The 21,661-nt window shown below is 32.8% G+C and overlaps 2 protein-coding genes and 1 non-coding gene across 4 annotated transcripts; all 3 read left to right on the top strand.

The window, feature by feature from the left end:
• Positions 1–2,500: 2,500 nt before the first annotated feature.
• Positions 2,501–8,485, top strand: LOC110667679 (uncharacterized). Its single transcript, XM_021828593.2, has 7 exons — positions 2,501–2,806; positions 3,421–3,511; positions 4,433–4,548; positions 4,746–4,805; positions 4,890–4,955; positions 7,933–8,132; positions 8,213–8,485. Exons 1-6 carry the CDS (start codon positions 2,750–2,752, stop codon positions 8,122–8,124), a joined length of 582 nt encoding a protein of 193 aa, XP_021684285.1. The 5' UTR covers positions 2,501–2,749; the 3' UTR covers positions 8,125–8,132; positions 8,213–8,485.
• Positions 8,486–9,450: 965 nt separating this feature from the next.
• TRNAT-AGU (transfer RNA threonine (anticodon AGU)) lies at positions 9,451–9,524 on the top strand. Its single transcript has one exon. It is a non-coding gene; the product is annotated as a tRNA-Thr (tRNA).
• A 528-nt stretch (positions 9,525–10,052) lies between these two features.
• On the top strand, positions 10,053–20,259 carry LOC110667680 (uncharacterized). 2 transcript variants are annotated; one of them, XM_021828595.2, is made up of 17 exons: positions 10,054–10,542; positions 10,631–10,762; positions 10,925–11,065; positions 11,898–11,954; positions 12,281–12,375; positions 12,697–12,829; positions 13,957–14,133; positions 14,434–14,624; positions 14,833–14,899; positions 15,175–15,308; positions 15,632–15,698; positions 16,323–16,385; positions 16,482–16,726; positions 16,812–16,941; positions 17,511–17,603; positions 18,839–19,024; positions 19,758–20,259. In XM_021828595.2, exons 1-17 carry the CDS (start codon positions 10,102–10,104, stop codon positions 20,049–20,051), a joined length of 2,646 nt encoding a protein of 881 aa, XP_021684287.2. In that variant the 5' UTR covers positions 10,054–10,101; the 3' UTR covers positions 20,052–20,259. The 2 variants fall into 2 exon arrangements, with proteins under 2 accessions (XP_021684288.2, XP_021684287.2); XM_021828596.2 differs by lacking the exon at positions 17,511–17,603 and having other exon boundaries at positions 10,053–10,542.
• The last annotated feature ends 1,402 nt before the right edge of the window (positions 20,260–21,661 follow it).

Below are 21,661 nucleotides of genomic sequence, written 5' to 3'. Positions count from 1 at the left end.
TAATTACTCCTAGAATTTCCGCATGTGTTAGCAGTAATTATTTGAATTTGGTCTGTAATATTATTATTATGTTGGACCTGTAAACTTAAATATGTTATGCATGTTGCTGGATTGAATGAGGGAGCTGAGCTCCCATTTATTTTATGTTGATGAGTATGTGGAGGGTGAGCTGAGCTCCCCAATTGAGTATTTATTGTGTTTACAGGTCGGGTGAGTCAAAAACTCCCCGTTGGAAAGTCCATTTTATGGCCGGACTCTATCCGTTTGTTTTCTTGAAATTGGGCCCAAATGGGCCTTAGAGTTGGGTTAATGAATAGTTAAGGCTTACTACAGGCCTCGGGGCTTTAGGTGGCCAGTCCTAGTCTTGGTCCGCCCATAGGTTGGGTCGTGACATTTTTATAGGTATTTAATTTAATTAAATTATAGTAGAATGAATTTATGTATTATATAATTGAATTTAAGAGAAATTTGAGTTTGAAAAATAATATTCGTAATAAATTCGAATTTTATATATTGAGTATTTGTTACTTAAATTCATTTATATAAATATTTAATTAAATATAAAATATATTTTTTTATGACAATATTTATAAATTTTCATATATTTTATTTTATATAAAATAGAATTTAAATATTTTATAAAATAATTAAAATTTTAAAATATAAATTATTAATTAAAATAATTTTTTATATAAAATATCAATTAAAATATATAACATTAAATATGTTTAAATTTTTTTTGGGTAATAATAATCAGATTTAGGATCCGTTCGGTTAGTTGATAATGAATTTTAAACGGATTTAAAATGAATTCAATTTTTTATAATATTAATCGGGTTTGGGTATAGTAATTTTCGCAGATACCTTATCGATTGTCATCCTTATTCTACTCTATTTAGTAATGCATCCTTCCAGTTTCAATATATATAGCTAAACATATAAATTTTATTTTATATTAATTTTCATTAAAAATCTAATAATACTTAAACTTATCACAATTTCTAATTTTTATCTATTAAATATTTACTTATTTATTTAATGGATTATATGAACGCACATAAATAATGATGGGTAAAAATTATTATAATAATACAAAAAATAATTAATAATGTCCACAATTTTTAGTGTACAAATATAATTAATAATTTCAGAAGCTTATGCCACAAACATGAGATGTTTAATAATTTGTCTTTTATCATATTTATATACAAACTTTAGTTCTTCTGGTGTATGCACTCAGCTAATCATAAAAAAAATATTCTAATAATATTGATATAATATTTTAATAAATTTTTTAGTATCATTTGTCAATAAAGTTCATCTTTTAAACTTTCCAGGAAAATTGCAATCATATATAAAATGAAAATGCGATTTCATTACTGGTAATTTCCTAGTTCAAACAAGAATCTGTATTTGATCAAAGCGAATAAGCTAGATCAATTACCATCATGAGGGTCTGTAAAGGAAAACGTGAGATAAATTCCTGCACTAATGAAGGCCAGAAAAAGAGCCGGCATGCGCATGGCCATTGAGAGATTGCATGTAAAGCAAAGTATTTGGTTCAAATCGAATCGAATCGAATTATTAAAATTGAATTATTATATTTTAAAATCGAATCAAATTGAAATGAATGAAAAATTAAATTGAGTTAAACTATTTTATTTTGGTTTGAACTGATCGATTTTTGAGTTTAGATGAATTTTTTAATTTATACTTAATTTTCAAATTATTTGGTCTGATTTTGATTTTAGTTTGAACTTACTAATAATTAATCAACGAAATTAAACAATTTATATATATATATATATATATATATATATATATATATATATATATATATAATTACATATAATTCATAAATTCCATATAAAAGTAATTCGATTTGATTCTATTTAATCAATTTTTTTTCTCTAAAATCTAACCGGACAGACATAACAAAAAATTATAAAATATAAAATCGAACTAAATCGAGTTATCTTAACAATCGAATCAAATTTTCAAATTAAGGTGATTCGATTCGATTTATTTAATTCAAATTAAACAATACTCACTCCTAAATTACAAAATAATCAAATTTTCTTAGTTTTAATTACCTTTTAAATTTGGATAGATAACATATTTAAACTTGTTTGGATTTTTCTCTTTACAGATTTTTTATCTAAACCCAATTTTCTGTCAAAGATAGAATACAAATACACGGCACAGTATTTATTCTATATAATTTATAATCAGGCAATTTTTATTATTATTTTATGTAAAACTGAATTATTTTATTTTAAAAAATATAATTTTTTGTAAAGTATTTTTTTCATAAAATAATTATTTTTTTAAAAATTAATTATTAATGAGAAATAATAATTTTAATGGTAAATTATATGAGAAATTATATTAATAGGATTAAATTATATTTAATAATTAATAAATTTATTCTCATTTAAATTTTAGATCGACAGAGATACAAAAAATATAAAAAAATAGTATGAAAATTCCACGCCGAGGAAAGTCGTGTGAAGCAAACGCCATCTCTCTCTCTCTCTCGCTCTCTCCTTTTCTATCTCTCCTTCCTCTTCCTTTCCTGCTCTGTCTCAGTTGCAAAAATATATTAATCAAAGTAAAGGAGCACTGTCCAATCGTTTCTGATTATAAAATTTTATTAGAATCAAATTGTAACTAGAGAGATCAAAAATCCAAATTCCAAGACCAAAATCAGAAACCTGCAAAATTCATAATCAGAAGGCGGCGCCACGCAATGGGTCAAGTCTTTCGTAAGCTCTTCGATACCTTCTTTGGCAACACCGAGATGCGGGTACGCTCTCCCTTGCACTCTATCTCTCTCTCTCCTAGTGTACTTATAAAGTATTTGTATAAGTTTGTATAGGAGTTCTTGTAACGCGATAATACTTTAGGAATGGATGATTTTATGTTTAGCAGATGGGATGTGTTAGGAGTTAATTTATTTATTTGTTTAATCATGGAGGTTATTCTGATTTATCTAAAATTTTCCTCTGCTGCTACTGCCGATGTTGCTTTAGTTGTTAATTTGCTTTGAAATTCATGGGTTTTGGTGATTAGTGTATATGTATTGGGCTTGAGTGGTTTAAATTTAGAACCAATGGGGAGTGAAATTTTTGGTGTTCAATTAATGGGTAAGTATATATCCAGATGCATAAATAAAATGTCTATGTTGGTGAACATGGGCACATCAGAAATTTACATCCCATCCAATTAGAAATATGAGGGAATAAATTTTAATGGATCAACTCAACTAACCCTTTATCCAAAAAAAAAAAAATTTACGGTGGACTGTACAAATTCTCTTTTTCTACTCTAATCAATTTTATTTATTTATTTATTTATCTTATCAAAGGCATATCTTTGATTCTTTTTCTTATTTTGTAATTTTCTTTGGAGCATGCCTAGGTTGTGATGCTAGGGCTGGATGCAGCTGGTAAAACAACCATACTTTACAAGCTACATATTGGTGAAGTTTTATCTACTGTCCCAACAATTGGTAGGTTTGAGGATAATTGTATGAGGCTCATAAATTGTGCAATTGTCATCTTTTGCTTTTGGTCGCATATTGTTTAGTTCAAAGAATATGCTTGCATAATACATTCCAAAAGAAAGAAAAATATTATATTCAACTTTCCCGAAAACTGAATTTTATTTTATTTTTTTCTATTCATTTGAAGCCTTGGTTATTTTGCTTTTTTCCCCTCTCTTTCCTATTCAATATATAAAGTTTAAATATAAGTATTAATATGTCTATATCTAGTACACCAATGAGAAAAGCAATAGTGGAAGTAGATTCATGTAAGGAAACATGCATTTGCATGATGACGTGTGTTTTCTTAAACTAATACATACCAAGTAAATAGTTGATGTAGGATATGTTAAGCAACCGACATACTAATGCTTTTATGGTGGGGCTAATCCCAAGCAATGGATGGGATTTGGTGTCAATATTTGAAGGAAGGATTTTAGGGGAAAGAGTTTGAATTAGATTTTATTGGAGAGAGAAAATAAGAGAAATTGGGACTGTACTTGGAGCTGTGAACAGTACCTAAGGTACTGTAAAAAGAGCAAAAAACAGGTGCACGGGCCTTCCAAAAAAATGAAAATACTCATAATTCCATTATAAAAAAACTAAGAAAAATGGCTACTATTTGGCAATGTGTCCTTTGCATTGAATCAAACATTCAAATTTCTTGAAAATAATAGGTATTGAGTTTCTTCATTAGCTTTTCTAATAGATTCGTTTGTTCTTTCTCAATTTGTTACCAGTTAAATTATGCCTTCCTTTTTTTTTTCATTTATTTGTTTATTCGTTTGTAATCTATCTGAATATAAAAATGGTGGATCCTAGATCTTAATGTGGACCCATCCATTGATCTTCTGAGTTCTGACTATAAATTCTCCTTATGTGCTGTAGGGTTCAATGTGGAGAAAGTTCAGTATAAGAATGTGATGTTCACTGTTTGGGATGTTGGTGGACAAGAGAAATTAAGGCCACTCTGGAGGCATTATTTTAATAATACAGATGGACTGGTAATAATTATTTTCCTTTTTCCTATTGTGCTAAATTATAGTTTTTACAGCTTTGGCTTTATTTTGAAATTTACTTTTTCTGTTTGCTTTAGTCTTTTGTAGTGATGACATGTGAGCTTTGTGTCAAAGTTGAAAGGGGTCAATTTTGCCATCATATATATATTTTTTTTGATACTGTAGTTAATCTGTTTATGCAGATCTACGTTGTTGATTCCTTGGACCGTGAGAGAATTGGAAAAGCAAAAGCAGAGTTTCAGGTTGTATATTCAGCAAGGTATGCTGAATGTACTATATTTTTGTCAAAAAAAAATTTCTAAGTTGACTGTCATATTTTCTTTCAGGCCATCATCAAAGATCCATTTATGCTCAACAGTGTCATCCTGGTATTTGCCAACAAACAGGACATGGTATGTTATTGGCTTCTTTGCACATGCATTATAAAATTCACTAAACAAGCAGACTTCTTAAACAATACCACTAAAATGTTTATATGCTTGTGGTGGTAATGGGAACAGCAACATGCAAGTTGGTGTCTGGTGAAAATACAAAGTATCTGACCAAGCAGTCTTCCAAAAAATGGAACAATAAACTGAATGGGACTCTCACCTTAGGGATTGGGGATGATGCAGAAATTCACAACTTAAAATTAAAAAACATGGGAAGAAAAAAAAAACATGTATTTTGAATAGCAGCAATTAATTATTATGGCTAACCTTTTCTTTGTTGGTTCATGCTGTAGTCTGTTGAATATGTGATCTCAGTCCATTTTCCTTAGATTTTAAACGAAAACAATGCAATGTTCAATTGGTAAATTCCATGTGTGCTGTAGGTCATGAATTGGTGCTCTTACTTCTTTCTAGGGGTGAACACAATTAAATTGATTGCCTCTGCATCGTCATTTCTAAATATGTGAATTAGCTATGTCAGAAAATTTGATATTTGGTGATTCTAGGCAGTAGACATACATCCTCATTTTCAAAATGAGAGATTGAGCACAGAAAAGAAGTACTGTAAGAAGTAATATTATGTCTTAAATAGTTGTCATGACCTGATTACGGAATTGGACCGACACTAGAACTTAGGTAAGTTTAGTAAGCCTCAACAACCTCATATTGTCACAATAATTTGGATAATACTTAAGTTCATTCAATGCATATTATTAAATTCAGAGCAATATTCGCAATATAACAATTCTCATAGGGACTTGGGGAGGCACTGTGCTACCCCTTTATCACACATAATAGTGGTTGTCACTAGCCCCTAAACATTTACTGGGAACACTTAATTCATCTTGTATGAATCTTGTTCTTATTTAGAACATTGGAGGCTAGACAATTCGTAGCACTATGGATCACAACTTACTGTCTTCCTCAATTAGGATGCCAAAGGTATGCAAGTAGCCTTTTTTTTTTCAAAGAAAAAACAAAATACAGTTTTGATGCCTTGAAAGTAGCATTAGAAAATGAGGACGACTACAATGAGGGCTTTTTGGTTAGAATCAGTGCTGCTTATTGAACTTAGTATTTGACATGATCTTTGGGCACTTTGTAACTAGTCTACATCTAGAAAATTGGATTGGAGCATAGCCTGTGGGGGTTACATATGTATGTGGAAACCATAATTAGTCTGAAATCTGAACGACCTGGGCACTTCATTAATATATTTTGCTACTAGATTAGCTTTCTTGTTTTGTGACTCCATAAATTGCACCTAAATGCAAAATGAAGGTATTCCCATACTTGCTTACTTGGCTTTGATCTTCATGTCCCAACATACCTAGTTATTTTCTTTTGGATAACATACTGTAAGGTTCATTGAAATTGCATGGCATTGAATTTTCCAAGTTTTCAAAAATGGAAAGGCTAAATAGAAAGCAATTTGAAAGACGAGTGAATGACTGACAGGGTTAGAGCTGATTTATCCTACTAGCCTTTTAATCTTGAAGCAAGTCTTTTCTCATGTCTTGTACGTCCTTGAGATCTTTCTTAAAAGTGAAGGATAGGTGGGATGATGAAGAAGGAAAGAAAGCCTGAGCTAGTAGTTAGTTTTCTTAGGGCCTGTTATGTGTTCCTACTCCCCTCCCTCCTTTCTCAGTATTTTCCTATTGTACTTCACTGAAAATAGGAATGCATTTTAACAATTCTTTTGAGACAAAAGCTTGATAGATTTCTGTATCTGACAATTACAAATTTACATAAGAACTCTATCTGGGCCTTGTCATGGTGCAACAAGGCATAGGCATTGGAGGAATTGGACATTGTGATGATGGTGGTGCTGATATCTTCATCTCATGCAGTGCGAGTAGAAGTGGTTTTCTTGTTATGCTTGTGGACATTGCATTAATTATTTTAACTTTTAAGGCAGTGGCAGTGGTGCTGATGGTTATAGCACTGTTATGGATTACTGATCCTTGTGATGGCTGTTTTGGGGGCAATACAGTAGCAAGGATGACAATGGCAATGGCCAGGGTGTCATGTAGCTCTGTTGCATCTTTTCCTGGATTTGATTCATTCTTCAACATTATCCTTTGTCTTTTGGCCTTTGTTCTCATTTTATTGGCTTTATCATCTTAACAATTTACATGTTCCATTTATTATTGATTTTTATCTGTAAAATTAGGAAGCTGAAGATAATCTGAAGAGACCCAAAATTACTTGAATTGGTTATTTCCAATATTTATTTCACAGGAATAGTAAGCATTTGACATAAATGAAATTTGAAGGTCTTGTTTTCTGCGTTTCGACCATGTTAATTTTGAACAATTTTAACATCCATGAAGGTATCCAGATTGCCTTTCCTCTGATGGATATGCAAAGTTGTCTCCACATCGCCCTGGAAGCGGAAAAAGGATTGCTTAGGCATGGATTTCAAAATTTGTGATGCTTATTTTTCCATTAAGTATTGCTAGTAAATTCCCAACATGGTTAATTCAACTGCTTTCCTAGTGGTTTGCAATGGTTAAGCTTCTTGGTTATCCACATTTTATCAACATCAATATCAGAATTATTAATGGGCTAAGATATTTAGAGTTGCATAAGTATAGATGAAATAAATAATAAAGAATGCAAAAAAAAAGGGAAGAAGAAGTTGACAGTTATATGAAAAGGGTGAAGTAGACATGCATGCTTATATACTGTGGTGTCTGCTTGTTTGTTTGTTTGTTTCTATTGCCTTCACGTGTCTGGGAAAGACAGCCCTAGTGTGTAGTTTTATCTGATATAGTGAAATGATATTTCATAACCTTCATTTTATTAGATCTGTCATTAGCGTGCTGCCAACTTGGCTGAGTGGAGTGAATTGCATATGCATTTGCATTTGCTGCTTGCATAAATAAAACATGCAAAGCTTCAAATTTATATATTAGTGTCTGTTTCTGTTGTTAAGAAAGGAGCAATGACGCCAATGGAAGTATGTGAAGGATTAGGCCTTTTTGAACTCAAGAACAGAAAATGGCACATACAAGGGACTTGTGCGCTGAGGGGAGACGGCCTGTACGAGGGCTTGGATTGGTTAGCTTCAACTTTGAAAGAAATGAGAGCTGCTGGATATTCTTCAGCGGGCACCTCATCATTCTAATATTCCAGGTTAATGGCATATTCCTTTATGCCATCATAAAGTAGCATACTGTTGATATTGTGGCTTTAACTTCAACTTATTTTTGCAGGTTTACTCGAAGACTTGATGTTCGTGTAGATGAAGGCAGAGTGTTGGCCATGGAAGTCCTGAACTGTAATCAAATTTTTGTGGGTTGTCTAAAACAAAAGGATTTTATTAGGGTTCATACCTTTGGTCCTACTGGGTACTTACATGCGACTTCCAACAATGTAAATTTAGATGCTGATGAGGCCCTTTCATTGAAAGTTGAATTGGGAACTGGGAATCTATAGATGTTAAGACGTCCCTTTACATACAAGGTTAAATGATTGTTATTTGTTAACTTGGTTTTTCTCCTCTTTTATATTATTGCGTGAATCTTGTTTTGTTTTGGAATGATTTACATATTGAAAATACTTCCATGATGTTTATCATCTAAAGGATCTTTGTACAAAAATTACACAAAGAAAGAATGTTTCTCAGTTTAGCATCGTGGGATGAGGACTAAGCACAGGCTGACAGATTGGTCGATTCAGTTTCGAGTCGAGTTGGATTTTTTCTTGTTAAGAAAAAAAAGTTGAATTTAATTAAAATCAAAATGGAGAAAACTCTGAGGGCTGATTTCAATCTTCCTTCCTGAGCATTGAATTGAAATCGTCAATTCAGGTTCAAAATCGGATTAGAACGGCAAGCATGTATTTATATTTGGAATTTAATAAGAAATTCATTACACAACAGGCGCTGGTCGCCTTAAGCATGAAGAGTCGTTAAGGTTACATCATATGAGAATAGGTGATCTAAGTGTGAGAATAGGTCATCTAAGTGGAATTAATCCTTGAAAACTGGCTTATAAAGAAAAGCCGTTTAGGTATTTATAAACTTTTTATCCAGATTATTCTTTAGCGATATAGAATCGAAACACAAACATAAAGGGTGTGTGAAATGAAATCTCACATATCTATTAGACTTGTATATTGGTTGAGTAATTCCAACTCATGGGTTTAGATTGGACTCAAAGGCCAATGCGTTAATAAAATAATTATCTCCCCTCCCTCTCTCTGCTCTTTTGAGTAGTTTACTTTTATTTATTAGGCTCCATTTAAGATTATAATTTAAAAATTAAAAAATATCTTAAAAAAAATAAAATTTAAATATTAAAAGAAAATCAATTTATAAAATTGTTTATAAATTAATTTTTAATACATTCTTAACAATAAATAACTTAAAAAAAATAACGGTAAATCCCATTGCCAGATTCGCGTTACTGTTTGTGTTTGCTCCATACTATTAGACACCGCTTCCAACCAAGTTCTTGTAGCTCAGTTGGTTAGAGCACCCGTTTAGTAAGCGGGAGGTCTTGAGTTCGACTCTCAACAAGAGCAATCCTTCTTTTCAGTCTTCAGCACTCGATTTTGGCCGTGAATTCATGGTGCGTCCCAAAAGTTAACTCATTTATTCTCTGATTAATTGATTAAACTCTCAGATATTTGCAAGAAAGCCTTGTAACTGTCACCACAAATTTCATATTTATATATTTAGACTAACATATTTATTATTTTTAAATTTGAAATCAATTCTAAATTTTTTTACTATTTTCTCTTATAAAAAAATTTATTTTTTCAATATATTTTATTATAACTAAGTTTTAATTATGAAAAATAAAATATTATTATAAATAAATAAATTATAGATAATTTTTAAAAAATGAAAATAAAGAGTTATTTTTCACTTACCATCCCAAAAGTAAAAATCCCACCACACTCTCTCCATACAAATTTTCAAAAATATTTCCTAGAATTTTTTCATTTTTTTCTTTTTTTTTCTTAATAAAGCACTGACCTTTGCAGAAATAAAATTTGTTTTTTAGATTTTTTCTTTTTTTTTTTTTTTTTTTTCTTAATAAGGCACCTCTAACGAACCCCAACCAACCAACCAACAAAAAATCATTTCTTAATTTCAATGCGCTTCTCTTCCTCTTCCTCTCCATCTCCATGCCATACCCGATCCTCCGATATGTTTGCCCAGAAAACCTCTCCTTTTCTTCAAATATTTCATTTCCACCCCTTCTATTTCCGCAATACATCTCATAATTCCTACAAATTCCGCTGCCTTCTCCACCAGATTGTCCCCAAATTCGCTGTCTCCTCCTCCCTCTCCTCCGTATTCACCTCCGGTAACATCATCGCCGCCGCCGCTGCCGCCTCCTCCGGTTCCGGCTCCCTCCATGGCGCTGTTACGTCTGCGATTACGCAGGTCGCTGTCACCGCCGTCGCTATTGCCTCTGGTGCTTGCCTTTCCACTAAGGTTGATTTTTTATGGCCTAAAGTGGACGAACAACCAGGTTCTTTTATTGTGGATGGAGTCGATGTGACTGGGTATCCTATATTTAGCGATTCAAAGGTTTACCATCTCTGCCTGCTTGTACTGTAATATGGATATGTGAATTTTTCATCTGCTGCTACTTAAATGTTTTAATCTGTGAAGGCAGGTGCAAAAGGCTATTACTTTTGCTAAAAAGGCTCACCATGGGCAATTTCGGAAAACAGGAGACCCTTATTTGACTCATTGTATCCACACAGGAAGAATCCTAGCAATGCTGGTTCCTTCAACTGGCAAAAGGGTATGCAGTTTTAGTAGCAATTTATATGATTTAAACTTCCACTATTACTTTTCTAGTCAAGAAGAGTGGTTCACCCTGTCAACACACACACGCATACATTGTTCAAGCATTTTCTTTCCCCTGCCAATTTGTCCCTCATTGATATCATAAATTCTACTGTAGGCTGTTGATACGGTTGTGGCTGGGATTCTTCATGATGTGGTGGATGATACATATCAAAGTTTAAATAGTATAGAAGAAGAGTTTGGCGAAGATGTGGCAAAATTGGTAGCTGGTGTTTCCAGATTAAGTTATATAAATCAGGTAATAGTTTGCTATGCTATGGGCTCTCAGACACTCTCCCTTCTCTTCTTCTTTTTTTTCCTAATAAGTTTTAAATCGCAATGAATTTTTTCCCTTTTTAGATATGGGGGCTACCTTCTTGTTTACTTTAGTGTTGATATTCTTTGTAGTATTCTTGACTCTTAGGAATGCACATTTTAGGATTGGTATGAACTAATAATGTGAAAAACGGAGATAGGTCTTTATATGAATTGATTTGAGAAATTTAAGCAGTTTACAAGCCATTTTACTTGCTGGGTAGAGATTGGCTCTGAGAAAATCACGTCTATTTTTCTTTCAATAATTTACCTTTCTTTGGAAATATCATGTGGGAGATACCATTTTTCCCCCATTAACTTTTTTAGTAGTTGTTGGAAAATAGGACTTTTTCTGGCAAATTGTTAGAAGCAAGGTCTGATATTTCTTACAAGGCTGTTTTTGTAGCACTTGCACTTTTTGCCCCTGTTAAAGATGGTAAAATTGTTTTTCTCATTACGAAATTAAATAACTATTTATATAGGTTTTTTTCTCCCCTGCATCATCGCTAGAGCAGAAAAACTATAATGCTCATGGTTTGATTGAAGTTGACAGCTTAAAGCTAAAAATTCTAAGACATTTTCCTAGTCTGGTTCTCCTGCTACCTTGATGTCTTTGTTAAACTCTCTCTGGTGTCCTTGAGCCTATTTGATTATTACGTTGTTTACTTGTGTTTTAGTTCATGTGCTTGTAATTTCTAGATATGCTTTCTCTGATCTGATGGTACTCAATATTTTTCTACTGCTGTTCTTCCTTAATTTAATATTTTACATTGCAGCTGCTACGGAGACATCGCAGGATAAATGTGAACCAGAGTACCCTTGGTCAGGAAGAGGTATGGAACTTAAAATTTGCCTGATGATGGCACAAAACTGTTCCATAATAGTAGAAATTGGAATTTTTTTTTTCTTTTCGTAAACTTTTACCACAACTGTATTTTCATAAAAAAGAAGACACTGGGGATACTAATGTTACAGAAAATGAATGACTTACATTTGATCTCTACCAATGAGTTTAAAGTGCTCAACAAAGCATTTTGTCAATATGTAAAGCCTATGATTTGAATATTTCTTCACTTAATAAATTATATCCAGGAGTTGATTACGATTCCTTCAATAGTTAGTTTCTCAACTCTTGTAATATTGTTGTTATTTTCTTTAGGCAAATAATTTACGAGTTATGCTGTTGGGCATGGTTGACGATCCACGAGTGGTGCTCATCAAGCTTGCAGACCGTCTTCACAACATGAGGACCATGTAAGGACTTTAACTTCCATTGATATCGGCACTTTATTCCTATTTAAGGGTGGTCTGTCTTTTTCCTTTATTTGATTTCATGTTCTGGAAACACTGCTCTTTTCCTATTTAGGATTTTTCTTTTTTAATCTGAATCTTTCTTCTTTTATCTATGTTCATTTGACATGATGGTTTGCTTGATGTTACTTAAAAGTCTGACAGAATAAACCCTGTGATGTTTACCATGTGAAGTATCAACTGTGACCAGACTAAAATTTCCAGTTTAGAGACTTATTTTGATGATCACAATCCTAGATGATTTTTTTTTTTTTTCTGTTGTAGTTATGCTCTGCCACCACTGAAGGCTCAAGCTGTTGCACAGGAGACCTTACTTATTTGGTGCTCACTTGCTTCCAGATTGGGTTTGTGGGCATTGAAAGCTGAACTAGAAGATTTATGCTTTGCAGTTCTTCAGGTGTGGCTTATAATTATTTTGATTGTGCAGCAATTTGTTAAATTTGTGATAAGCTTAATGCATTTGTAGAATAATTTGCAAGCAGAATCTTTTAAGTACTGTTGTTAATAATTCTCCAGGAAAATGACATAATTTAAAGACAAATTTTAGTTAATTATTTTAGAAACCATGTGTGCTGAGCAAAATTGTGCCACGTATTTATTGTGCATTTTTCACCCTATTGACTTTGCACTTTTTCTTCTTTTCTTAATTTTCTTTTAAATCAACAACTGTAAAACAATGTATATTTTAATGGGTGATGGCCGAAGATCTAATTACATAGTACGAATGGCCGAAGGCACCTGAATTGGATATTACTCAAATTTTGAGAAATTTTAATGAATTAATGTAAAGCCTAACTTGTTTAGAAATTAAGCATCTTTGTTTTTTTCAATGTCCTAAGCTCATGACTTAAACATGAAGTTTGGAATAAGAAAAAGGGAAAGGAAAATGAGAGAAAGAGAGAAAAACAGAAAAAAGAGATGAGGAAAATAGAGAAGAGAGAGATAGAAAGGAGAATAGAAGTTTCAAGAGAGAATCTTGATTGTATTTACCTGAAATGAAAGCCTGCAATTCTTTCTCTTAAATGCAGCTCACTCTACTCATTAGCTAGCACAATGACAGTTACAAGTTACAACTAACTGTTTAACAACCTTGTGAGCTCAGCTGACTTTCCTGCCATGTAACTATGATCTAAACTTATCTTTAACAGCTATAGTTTGATTCTAACATTGTTGTAGTCCTTGAATGTTCAAGGACTTGCATGGTGGTAAATCCACACCTTGATATAATTTGTTGACTACTATTTTCTGTCAAAATGTATCAGATATGAATTGGATGTACTTTTGTCCCTAGCAAGTGTTGTTTGAATCCAAAACAATGGTTGCAAGAGATGGGTTTTGGAGCCTTTTGAAATTGTACCAGCAATTTGATAGCTTGTTCATTATTGTATTCTAGATTACTAAAATTTTTGACAATAGGATTTGGATAGAATGAAGTATCTATTATAGACCTATGTGGGGAAAGTGAATTCAGTGAGTAATTTTCTTTTTCTTTATTTAGCATAACTAATCACAAACGACATGCAGCCTCAATTGTTTCGGAAGATGCGGGCCGATCTGGCTTCCATGTGGAGCTCTAGCAGCAGAGCTGGATGTCCAAGAAGAACATCTAACAAATCTGGCTCGCCACCTTTGGATGAGAAAAATTTGACTTCTGATAATGAAGATTCTTTGGGTTTCAATGAAGATATCTCAAGAATGAAGGTATTTTCCAGCTCTCCTCCACCCCCATAAACACACACACACAAACAAACGAAAGGAAGGAGAAAAAGAAGAGGGAGGGACAAAGCTAAAAAGGCTATTTTAATGATATACATACACTAATGTTGTGACATATTATTTGCTTTGACACCAATATAATTGTTTTGAAGGGTTTTTGGCCAGCAGCAATGATATTCAATTGAACTCTGCATTTTTGTGTTACACACCAAAATTATTATTTTAAAGACCTGGGAAAACGCCCATATCTTAAGTTATTCTTTTAAATTTATTCTGCATATACAGGATCTTTTGGAGGCAGTAATACCTTTTGATATATTGTTGGATCGGAAAAGAGGGGCCATATTTCTTAACAATCTTGGAAAAACATCAGAGACTCAAAAAAGACCAAAGGTTGTTCAAGATGCAGGAATTGCTCTAGCATCTCTTATTGCTTGTGAGGAAGCACTTGAGAGGGAGCTATTTATATCTACTTCGTAAGTTTTGCTTCTCCCGTTGACATCTGCTGCCCATATTTCCCAAAGAAAACAAATAAATAACATCATTTATCAGTTCTATTCTCAATTCAATGTTATGTGTATTGAACAATAATCATTAGTTTTTCCATTTCTAATGGATGCTCTCTCTCTCTCTCTCTCTCTCTCTCTCTCTCTCTCTCTCTCTCTCTCTCTCTCATGCTTGCAGTTATGTTCCAGGGATGGAAGTGACGTTATCTAGTCGACTAAAAAGCTTGTTTAGTATCTACAGTAAGGTATTACTAAAGTTTTTGATTTGATTTAATCAACAAGGCATGTAAAAAGATGTAATTATTTTTTCATATAAGTTGAATTTTTGTTAACAGGATTGTGCCTAGAGGGTTTTTCTTTTTGATCTACAGTTGCTTAAAAAGTAGTGCTAGCCTACTTTGCCTTTGCTGCTAGTTCAGTTATACTGAACCATAATCACTGCTCAAGTTTTTTTAAAAAAACCCATTATGATCTTATTTTTGCCATCAATTGGAGACATTTTTGTCTTTACTATCTGTAGATGAAGCGGAAAGATGTTGGCATCGATAAAGTATATGATGCTCGTGCACTGAGGGTAGTTGTAGGAGACAAGAATGGAACTTTAAATGGACCAGCAATTCAGTGTTGTTACAGTCTTCTTGACATACTGCATAGGTATATTTACTTGTTTACCCATACCATGTTGCAGTTAGATTTTCTTTTTAGTAGTCATTGTAAGCTATCTATTGCCAACTGTATTTCACCACTTTCTGATTATAGCTACAATGATATCTGGCTTGGGCATCTAAATAGGCCTTTGCAAATTTTATTTGCATTAGCTTTGTGAATACTGTCCTAGCCCATGGACCATGCATCAATAAATATCAGTTGAATATCTTGGTGTATTTTTAAATATTACATAATGCACGTTTTCTACACTTCCTCAACTATACTGTTTGTCACTAAATATTGCATCACATTTTTACTTTCCTGTGCAGGCTGTGGACCCCCATTGATGGTGAATTTGATGATTACATTGTTAACCCAAAACCCAGTGGATATCAGGTAATGTTTCAACCTGATGTTTCTCTATGAAAGGAAACTCCATAAGTCACCTAGTTCCCTCTTAAATGTTTATCTAGATAAGTGGGTGCTCCACTTGCATTTGAGCATGCTATTTTCTTGCAGAGAGGCATATGATATATTAGAGTTTCTTATGTCTAGTTTCACTGGCTGCTAGAGGGCAAATTATTTTGTGCCAGATCTCTCCTGAATCTTTGTTTTTAAGACTTAAAATGGCTATATTTCCTGATAGTTTTGCTTTCTATCTTTTAAAACCATCAATCGTTCTATCTATAGTCATCAAACATTTCTGCTTAAGAGATGGATGCGACCATACATATAGGAGTCAACATTTCATCTCTGATGTAAGGAAAAATTGCTGCTGTAGAGAGGACTATTAGTTGTTATTCTTTGTGACAATGATGAAAGGAGTTCCGATTTATCTTTCTGGTCTCAGTCTTACTAGTTACTACAATATTTTCTTCACAACTCTTGTTGTGATTTATTTTTAAATTGATGTGGATTTGATTTTTTATGTTGATATTGCTGGAATTTTGTAATATTATGTACTCTTACAACATATATTTTGAGTGAGTTTAAAACAAAGCTTCCTTTCACCCAATGCAGTCTCTGCACACAGCAGTAAAAGGTCCCGATTGTGCACCTTTGGAAGTTCAGATAAGAACACAGGTACCAAACTTCTCTATTTTTGTTTGATCCCAGAGTTAGTTGTTATGGTTTCTTGATTTAGCTCATACAACTACACTGTCACTTTATCTTTTCAAGAAAATGCACGAGTATGCTGAGCACGGACTTGCAGCACATTGGCTTTATAAAGAAACTGGAAACAGGTTGCCTTCTGTAAATACTTTGGATGACTCTGAAACTGAAGCATCTTCCTTTCTCTCCAAAGAAATTGAGGATCATAATTCCATAGAAGATGATCAGTTTCAGAAATACAGATCCCTGAAAGTGGGTCATCCAGTCCTTAGAGTTGAAGGAAGTCAGTTACTTGCTGCTGTTATAATCAGGTAAACTGTAACTTCATGTTTATTGTGTTTGCTAATCACAGTGAACTTTGAATTCACAAGCTTTTACATGAAAGTTGGATTTCAGAGTAGATAAGGATGGAAGAGAATTGCTAGTTGCTGTGAGTTTTGGACTGGCGGCTTCTGAAGCAGTAGCTGACAGAAGATCTTCTTTCCAAATAAAGCGGTGGGAAGCTTATGCAAGATTGTACAAAAAGGTTAAGTTGCTTTGCCCTTTTTTTTTGTTTTTTAATTATTTGGTCTAGTAAATTGAAGCGAATTTTAACATAGAGATTTAGAAATCTTAAACATCTGTGGAGATTTTGTACTGTTTAAAATTCATATTGCGGTTCTTCATAGTGAAACAGAAAATTGTTGTTCATGAAGAGAAATGAAATGAGCTGGACAAGACACAGGAAATTATACTGAATATGCATGTTCAGATATAGACTTTGAATGCTTTGCTTCATCTTGCGAGGATTAAAATTCCTAGTATGGGAATTACTTCATGAACACTGGAAGGCAACTTAAATGGAAGGAGAATAAACCTAAAACGCTTTGAAACTCCAAGGAAAAATAGATTTGATTCAAATGGATAACATACGCACAATACATAGGAATTTATCGAAATGACAGATATCCCTGAGCACAAAATACAGTAGAGCTCTTGATATAAAATCCAAAATTTAGAACTAATTTAACCCTAAGTCTCTAATAGATAAATCTATATAATGACAAATTCCACCTGTGATAACGTTGCTTGTTCTGCTGCCACCTTGACGTCCAGGTCTCAGATGAGTGGTGGTTTGAGCCAGGACATGGGGACTGGTGTACTTGCCTTGAGAGGTATACGCTTTGTCGAGATGGTATGTACCATAAGGTATGTCTATTTCAAACCTGATAAGAAGATTTGAGTATGGAGTTCAAATTTGTGATCATATTCACAAGTTGTCTGGGTATTCCTGTAAAGATATAGTGCCAGTGTTTGGATCTTTACATAAGTAGAGAGAATTTAAGTCCATGAAATTTCTTTTCTGGGAATAAAAGAAAAAATATAATAGAAGTTCAAGAATGTGTAGAATCCTTTAACTTGAAGCATGCATGCAATAGTGCATAAAGCCAAAGTTGGTGATGTGCATTTTCCTCAACTATAATCTAAATGCATTAAAATGAAACATTCTATTGCTATCCTGTTTTTTTTTTTTTTATCATGTTTACAATCTTCATATTTATTTTCTTTTCATTTATCTTCACGTGCTACTATTAGTATTCTGTGAAAAAAGAAATGAGTGTTTTTCTTAAACAGCCACCATAAATATTTCTTCTTCATACTTGGGAGCCCATCGGATAGTCGATTGTTGTAATTTTTCTTGTCCTCACTTAGCATTGTTTTCAATTCCTCCAGTATTTGCTGCTCTGAATGCAATTATATTCATCCAATTATTGACAACGGGCTGTCAGCTGTTGGTATATCATCAAAAACTGCTGCAACTATGCTAGTATCATTTATTGGTATTCTAGTGTGAAAAGTTTTAGAAAGTAATTTGGAATATTGTTTGTTAACATAATGATGGGATGAGTTATGATAATATCCTTTATTTATTAGTATGGATCATAATTACATTTCTCAATTTCAAATGTTTATGAAATATTCATAGGCTCATCTCCATGTAATGCCCGTCAGAACTATTGAGTTTGTAATGAAAATTATAGGAAAAGGGAAAGGGACCATAGTGACAGAACTCATCTCATATAGTTGTACTTCAGTTTCCCTTGTCAGCCGGTACCACCATTGTCTCCTTTTACATGTCTTGAAGACTTGAGCATAACCTAAAAATGGAATATAGCAAATTTATAATAGCAGGGAAAGTTTAAAACTTGGATAAACATGGTATTAAGGTTTGCCTTGCACATGATGGTCTTGATCTAAAATTCTCACTTTTATCTCTATTACACTGTCCTTTGTCTGAGCCAATTTTAGCTTTTTTTAGCATTTTACAGTTTAAATCTGGTTGGTATATTTAAACATCAATCGAGTCTATATAAGCATTTAGGAAATAATGCTCTTAAAGAACTTCCTCAAGAAATTCACTCAATGTATACGTTGCCATGCAGCAAGATCAATTTGAGCGCCTGTTACCAACCTTCATTCAGGTTATTGACTTGACAAAGCAAGAAGAATCTGAATATTGGGCAGTTGTAGCTGCTGTTTTTGAGGGCAAACCTGTTGATTCTGTTGAATCCAGGCCAACCTTAGTTTCTGTTGCTTCCAATTCTATTGAGGCTAGCATCAACAATAAGGTCAGTATGCAATCATGTTGTTTTTTTAAGCTCATCCTGTTGATTACAAGCTGGTGGAATTTTATTAAATTATTCTATATTTGTCTTGACACTCACTTGCTGCCTGCCTGAGTAGCATTCTAGTGTGATAATTTCTATTAGTTAGCATGACTTGAGCAAGATTAATATGAATTGATCTTGTCTTTCTGATTTTTATTATGTTGATTGATAGTTAATGGGAACTTGTCAAACATAATGATGATCAAAGACTATTGGTTAGCTCCTTCTCATCATGTTATCTTTTGGTCATAGTGTGTGTGTGTGTGTGTGTGTGTGTGTGCATGTGCGAATCAAAGGACATGTTAATTCTTCATTGGTTATTTTATGCCTGACTTGGAATTGCATGGTTGCCTACATGTATGAGATGTTCTACATGGGCCCTGATTATGATGAAAGCCATTCAGGTGTTGGTAGTCATAATTCCAGCATAAAAATGGTCATGTATCCTTGTCAATTTATCATGTATCCTTGTCAATTCATCCACCTATTTTCTGTTGATTCCATTCTAAGCCAGATTCAGGTGCCTGGCAGATTCAATCTTATTCTGCAATTTTATTAAGTGCTGCCGAAGTAAATTACCAAATGCACGTATAACATGCCTGGACATGTGCTTGCATACCTGCAGATACTCATTTGATAGTTCTATATGTACCTATGAGGTGTATGGATGACTGATTTCTATTTCACATTTTAGATCCGACTATTGAGGACAATGCTTCGATGGGAAGAGCAGCTACGCTCTGAAGCAAGTCTTGGACAACCGAAGTACGTTAGAAAGTGGCACTGTAATGCAGATTCTATTGTTCTTGGTGAAGTGGTAATCATTTGTTGGCCCCATGGTGAGATAATGAGATTAAGGACTGGTAGCACTGCTGCAGATGCTGCTAGAAGAGTAGGACTCGAAGGCAAGCTGGTTTTGGTGAATGGTCAGCTTGTATTACCAAATACTGAGCTCAAAGACGGCGATGTGGTTGAAGTCAGAGTGTAAATATACTCCTCCAAGCTTAACTGATTAGTGTAGATAGCATCGTACAACAGAATCCATTGCCATTCTAATTATCACATCATTTGACATGCATAGTTCAATTGAAGTAGTTAGGCTACCATTCAATTTTATCATGTAAATGGGCTTTGAATGTTTCATCGCTGTAAATATTGGTAAATTTTATAGCAGTAATAGAAGAAAATTTTGGAAATTTTCTTTATTTTTGGGATTTATTTAGTTGTTTCAACCCAAAAACCTTATGAATTCAGGGCATCGAACTCGACATGGTCAATGGTCGGTTCAGAATCATAACTTGTTCATTTAACTCCAAGAATTCAGGAGAAGCGACAAAATAAAAACACCCACCAAAGAAAATAAATTGATCATTATTAATGGCGTGGCAGGGCAGTTACTGCATGTAATAAGACAATGATATGCATGTCAGCTTAGTCTGTCCTATAGCAATTTGTGTCGATAAATAGTTCTTGATGCTGATGTCTAAGGCGGTGATTGGAGAGGAAGGACTATTTCATATGCAATAATAATTCTTAGGATAAGCTATAATCAGATTCTTATATTTTGTCAAAATTAATTATTTAATCCTTATTTTTTTAAAACTTAATTACAGTGTACCTGTATTATGATAAATCAAACTTTAGTATTCTAAGATTTCCATCAATGAAAAACGTTAATCACCTTATTTCAAACTTGATCAAAATTATAGAGATTAAATAATATAAATAATTAAAATTTCAGGAAATAAACAATATAAATATTCAAGAAGAATTAAAGAGTTTAATTTTATAAAATATAAAAATATTTTAATTGAGTTTAAAAAAATGGACTAAATAGTTAAATTTAACAAATTAGAACAACTTGATAGTAATGTATCCTAATTCTTAAAATTTATTAACCTATTAAATAATAAAAGAAAAACCCATTTCACTTGTAAATATAATAAATTTGAAATTAAGTCATACAAAAGTGTTTGGACAGCAAGAAAGAAAAAGAAAATGAAGGAAAATGATAGAGAATCTTTTGTAATTGATTTTATGTAATTAATTTCATAATCTAAAGCTTATTATAATTGTATTATAAATTGATTACTTAATTAACAGCTCTGTAACAAAAATTGACTAAATTATTTACTTGCTACCTTCACTTTCACAATAATTTTGTGGAGCAGATGCTTCCATGCATGCAAACTCAGCATCACAAAAACACCATAGTTATTATGGCTTGTCTTTGTCGGATTTAGAGATACTTATCTCTAATTTCTTCTCTTAATTGTTAATTTTCAACTAATTAAATTCAAATTCACAATTAAAATCTTTCTATTTTAAAGAAGAGTCAATTCAAAATAAATAGTTAAAATTTTATTAAAAATTAAAATTCAATTGTTCTTGTCTCACCTTTTAATAAACAAAGTTGTGCTCTAACTTCTCCTTGCAATTAAGGACGGCAACGGTTTGAGTTTTTATGAATACTCGATTTCATCGAATCTTAATAGAATAAATTTGGATTATATATAATTGAATTTAGAACGAGTTTAGGTTTAAAATTTAATATCTGTGATGGATTTGAGTTTTACATGTCAAGTATCTGTTGCCCGA

This window comes from Hevea brasiliensis, chromosome 5 (assembly GCF_030052815.1).
Source record: "Hevea brasiliensis isolate MT/VB/25A 57/8 chromosome 5, ASM3005281v1, whole genome shotgun sequence".
NCBI lineage: Eukaryota > Viridiplantae > Streptophyta > Magnoliopsida > Malpighiales > Euphorbiaceae > Hevea > Hevea brasiliensis.
The sequence above is the reverse complement of the archived record's forward strand: the minus strand, read 5'-3'. Positions and strand labels throughout refer to the sequence as shown.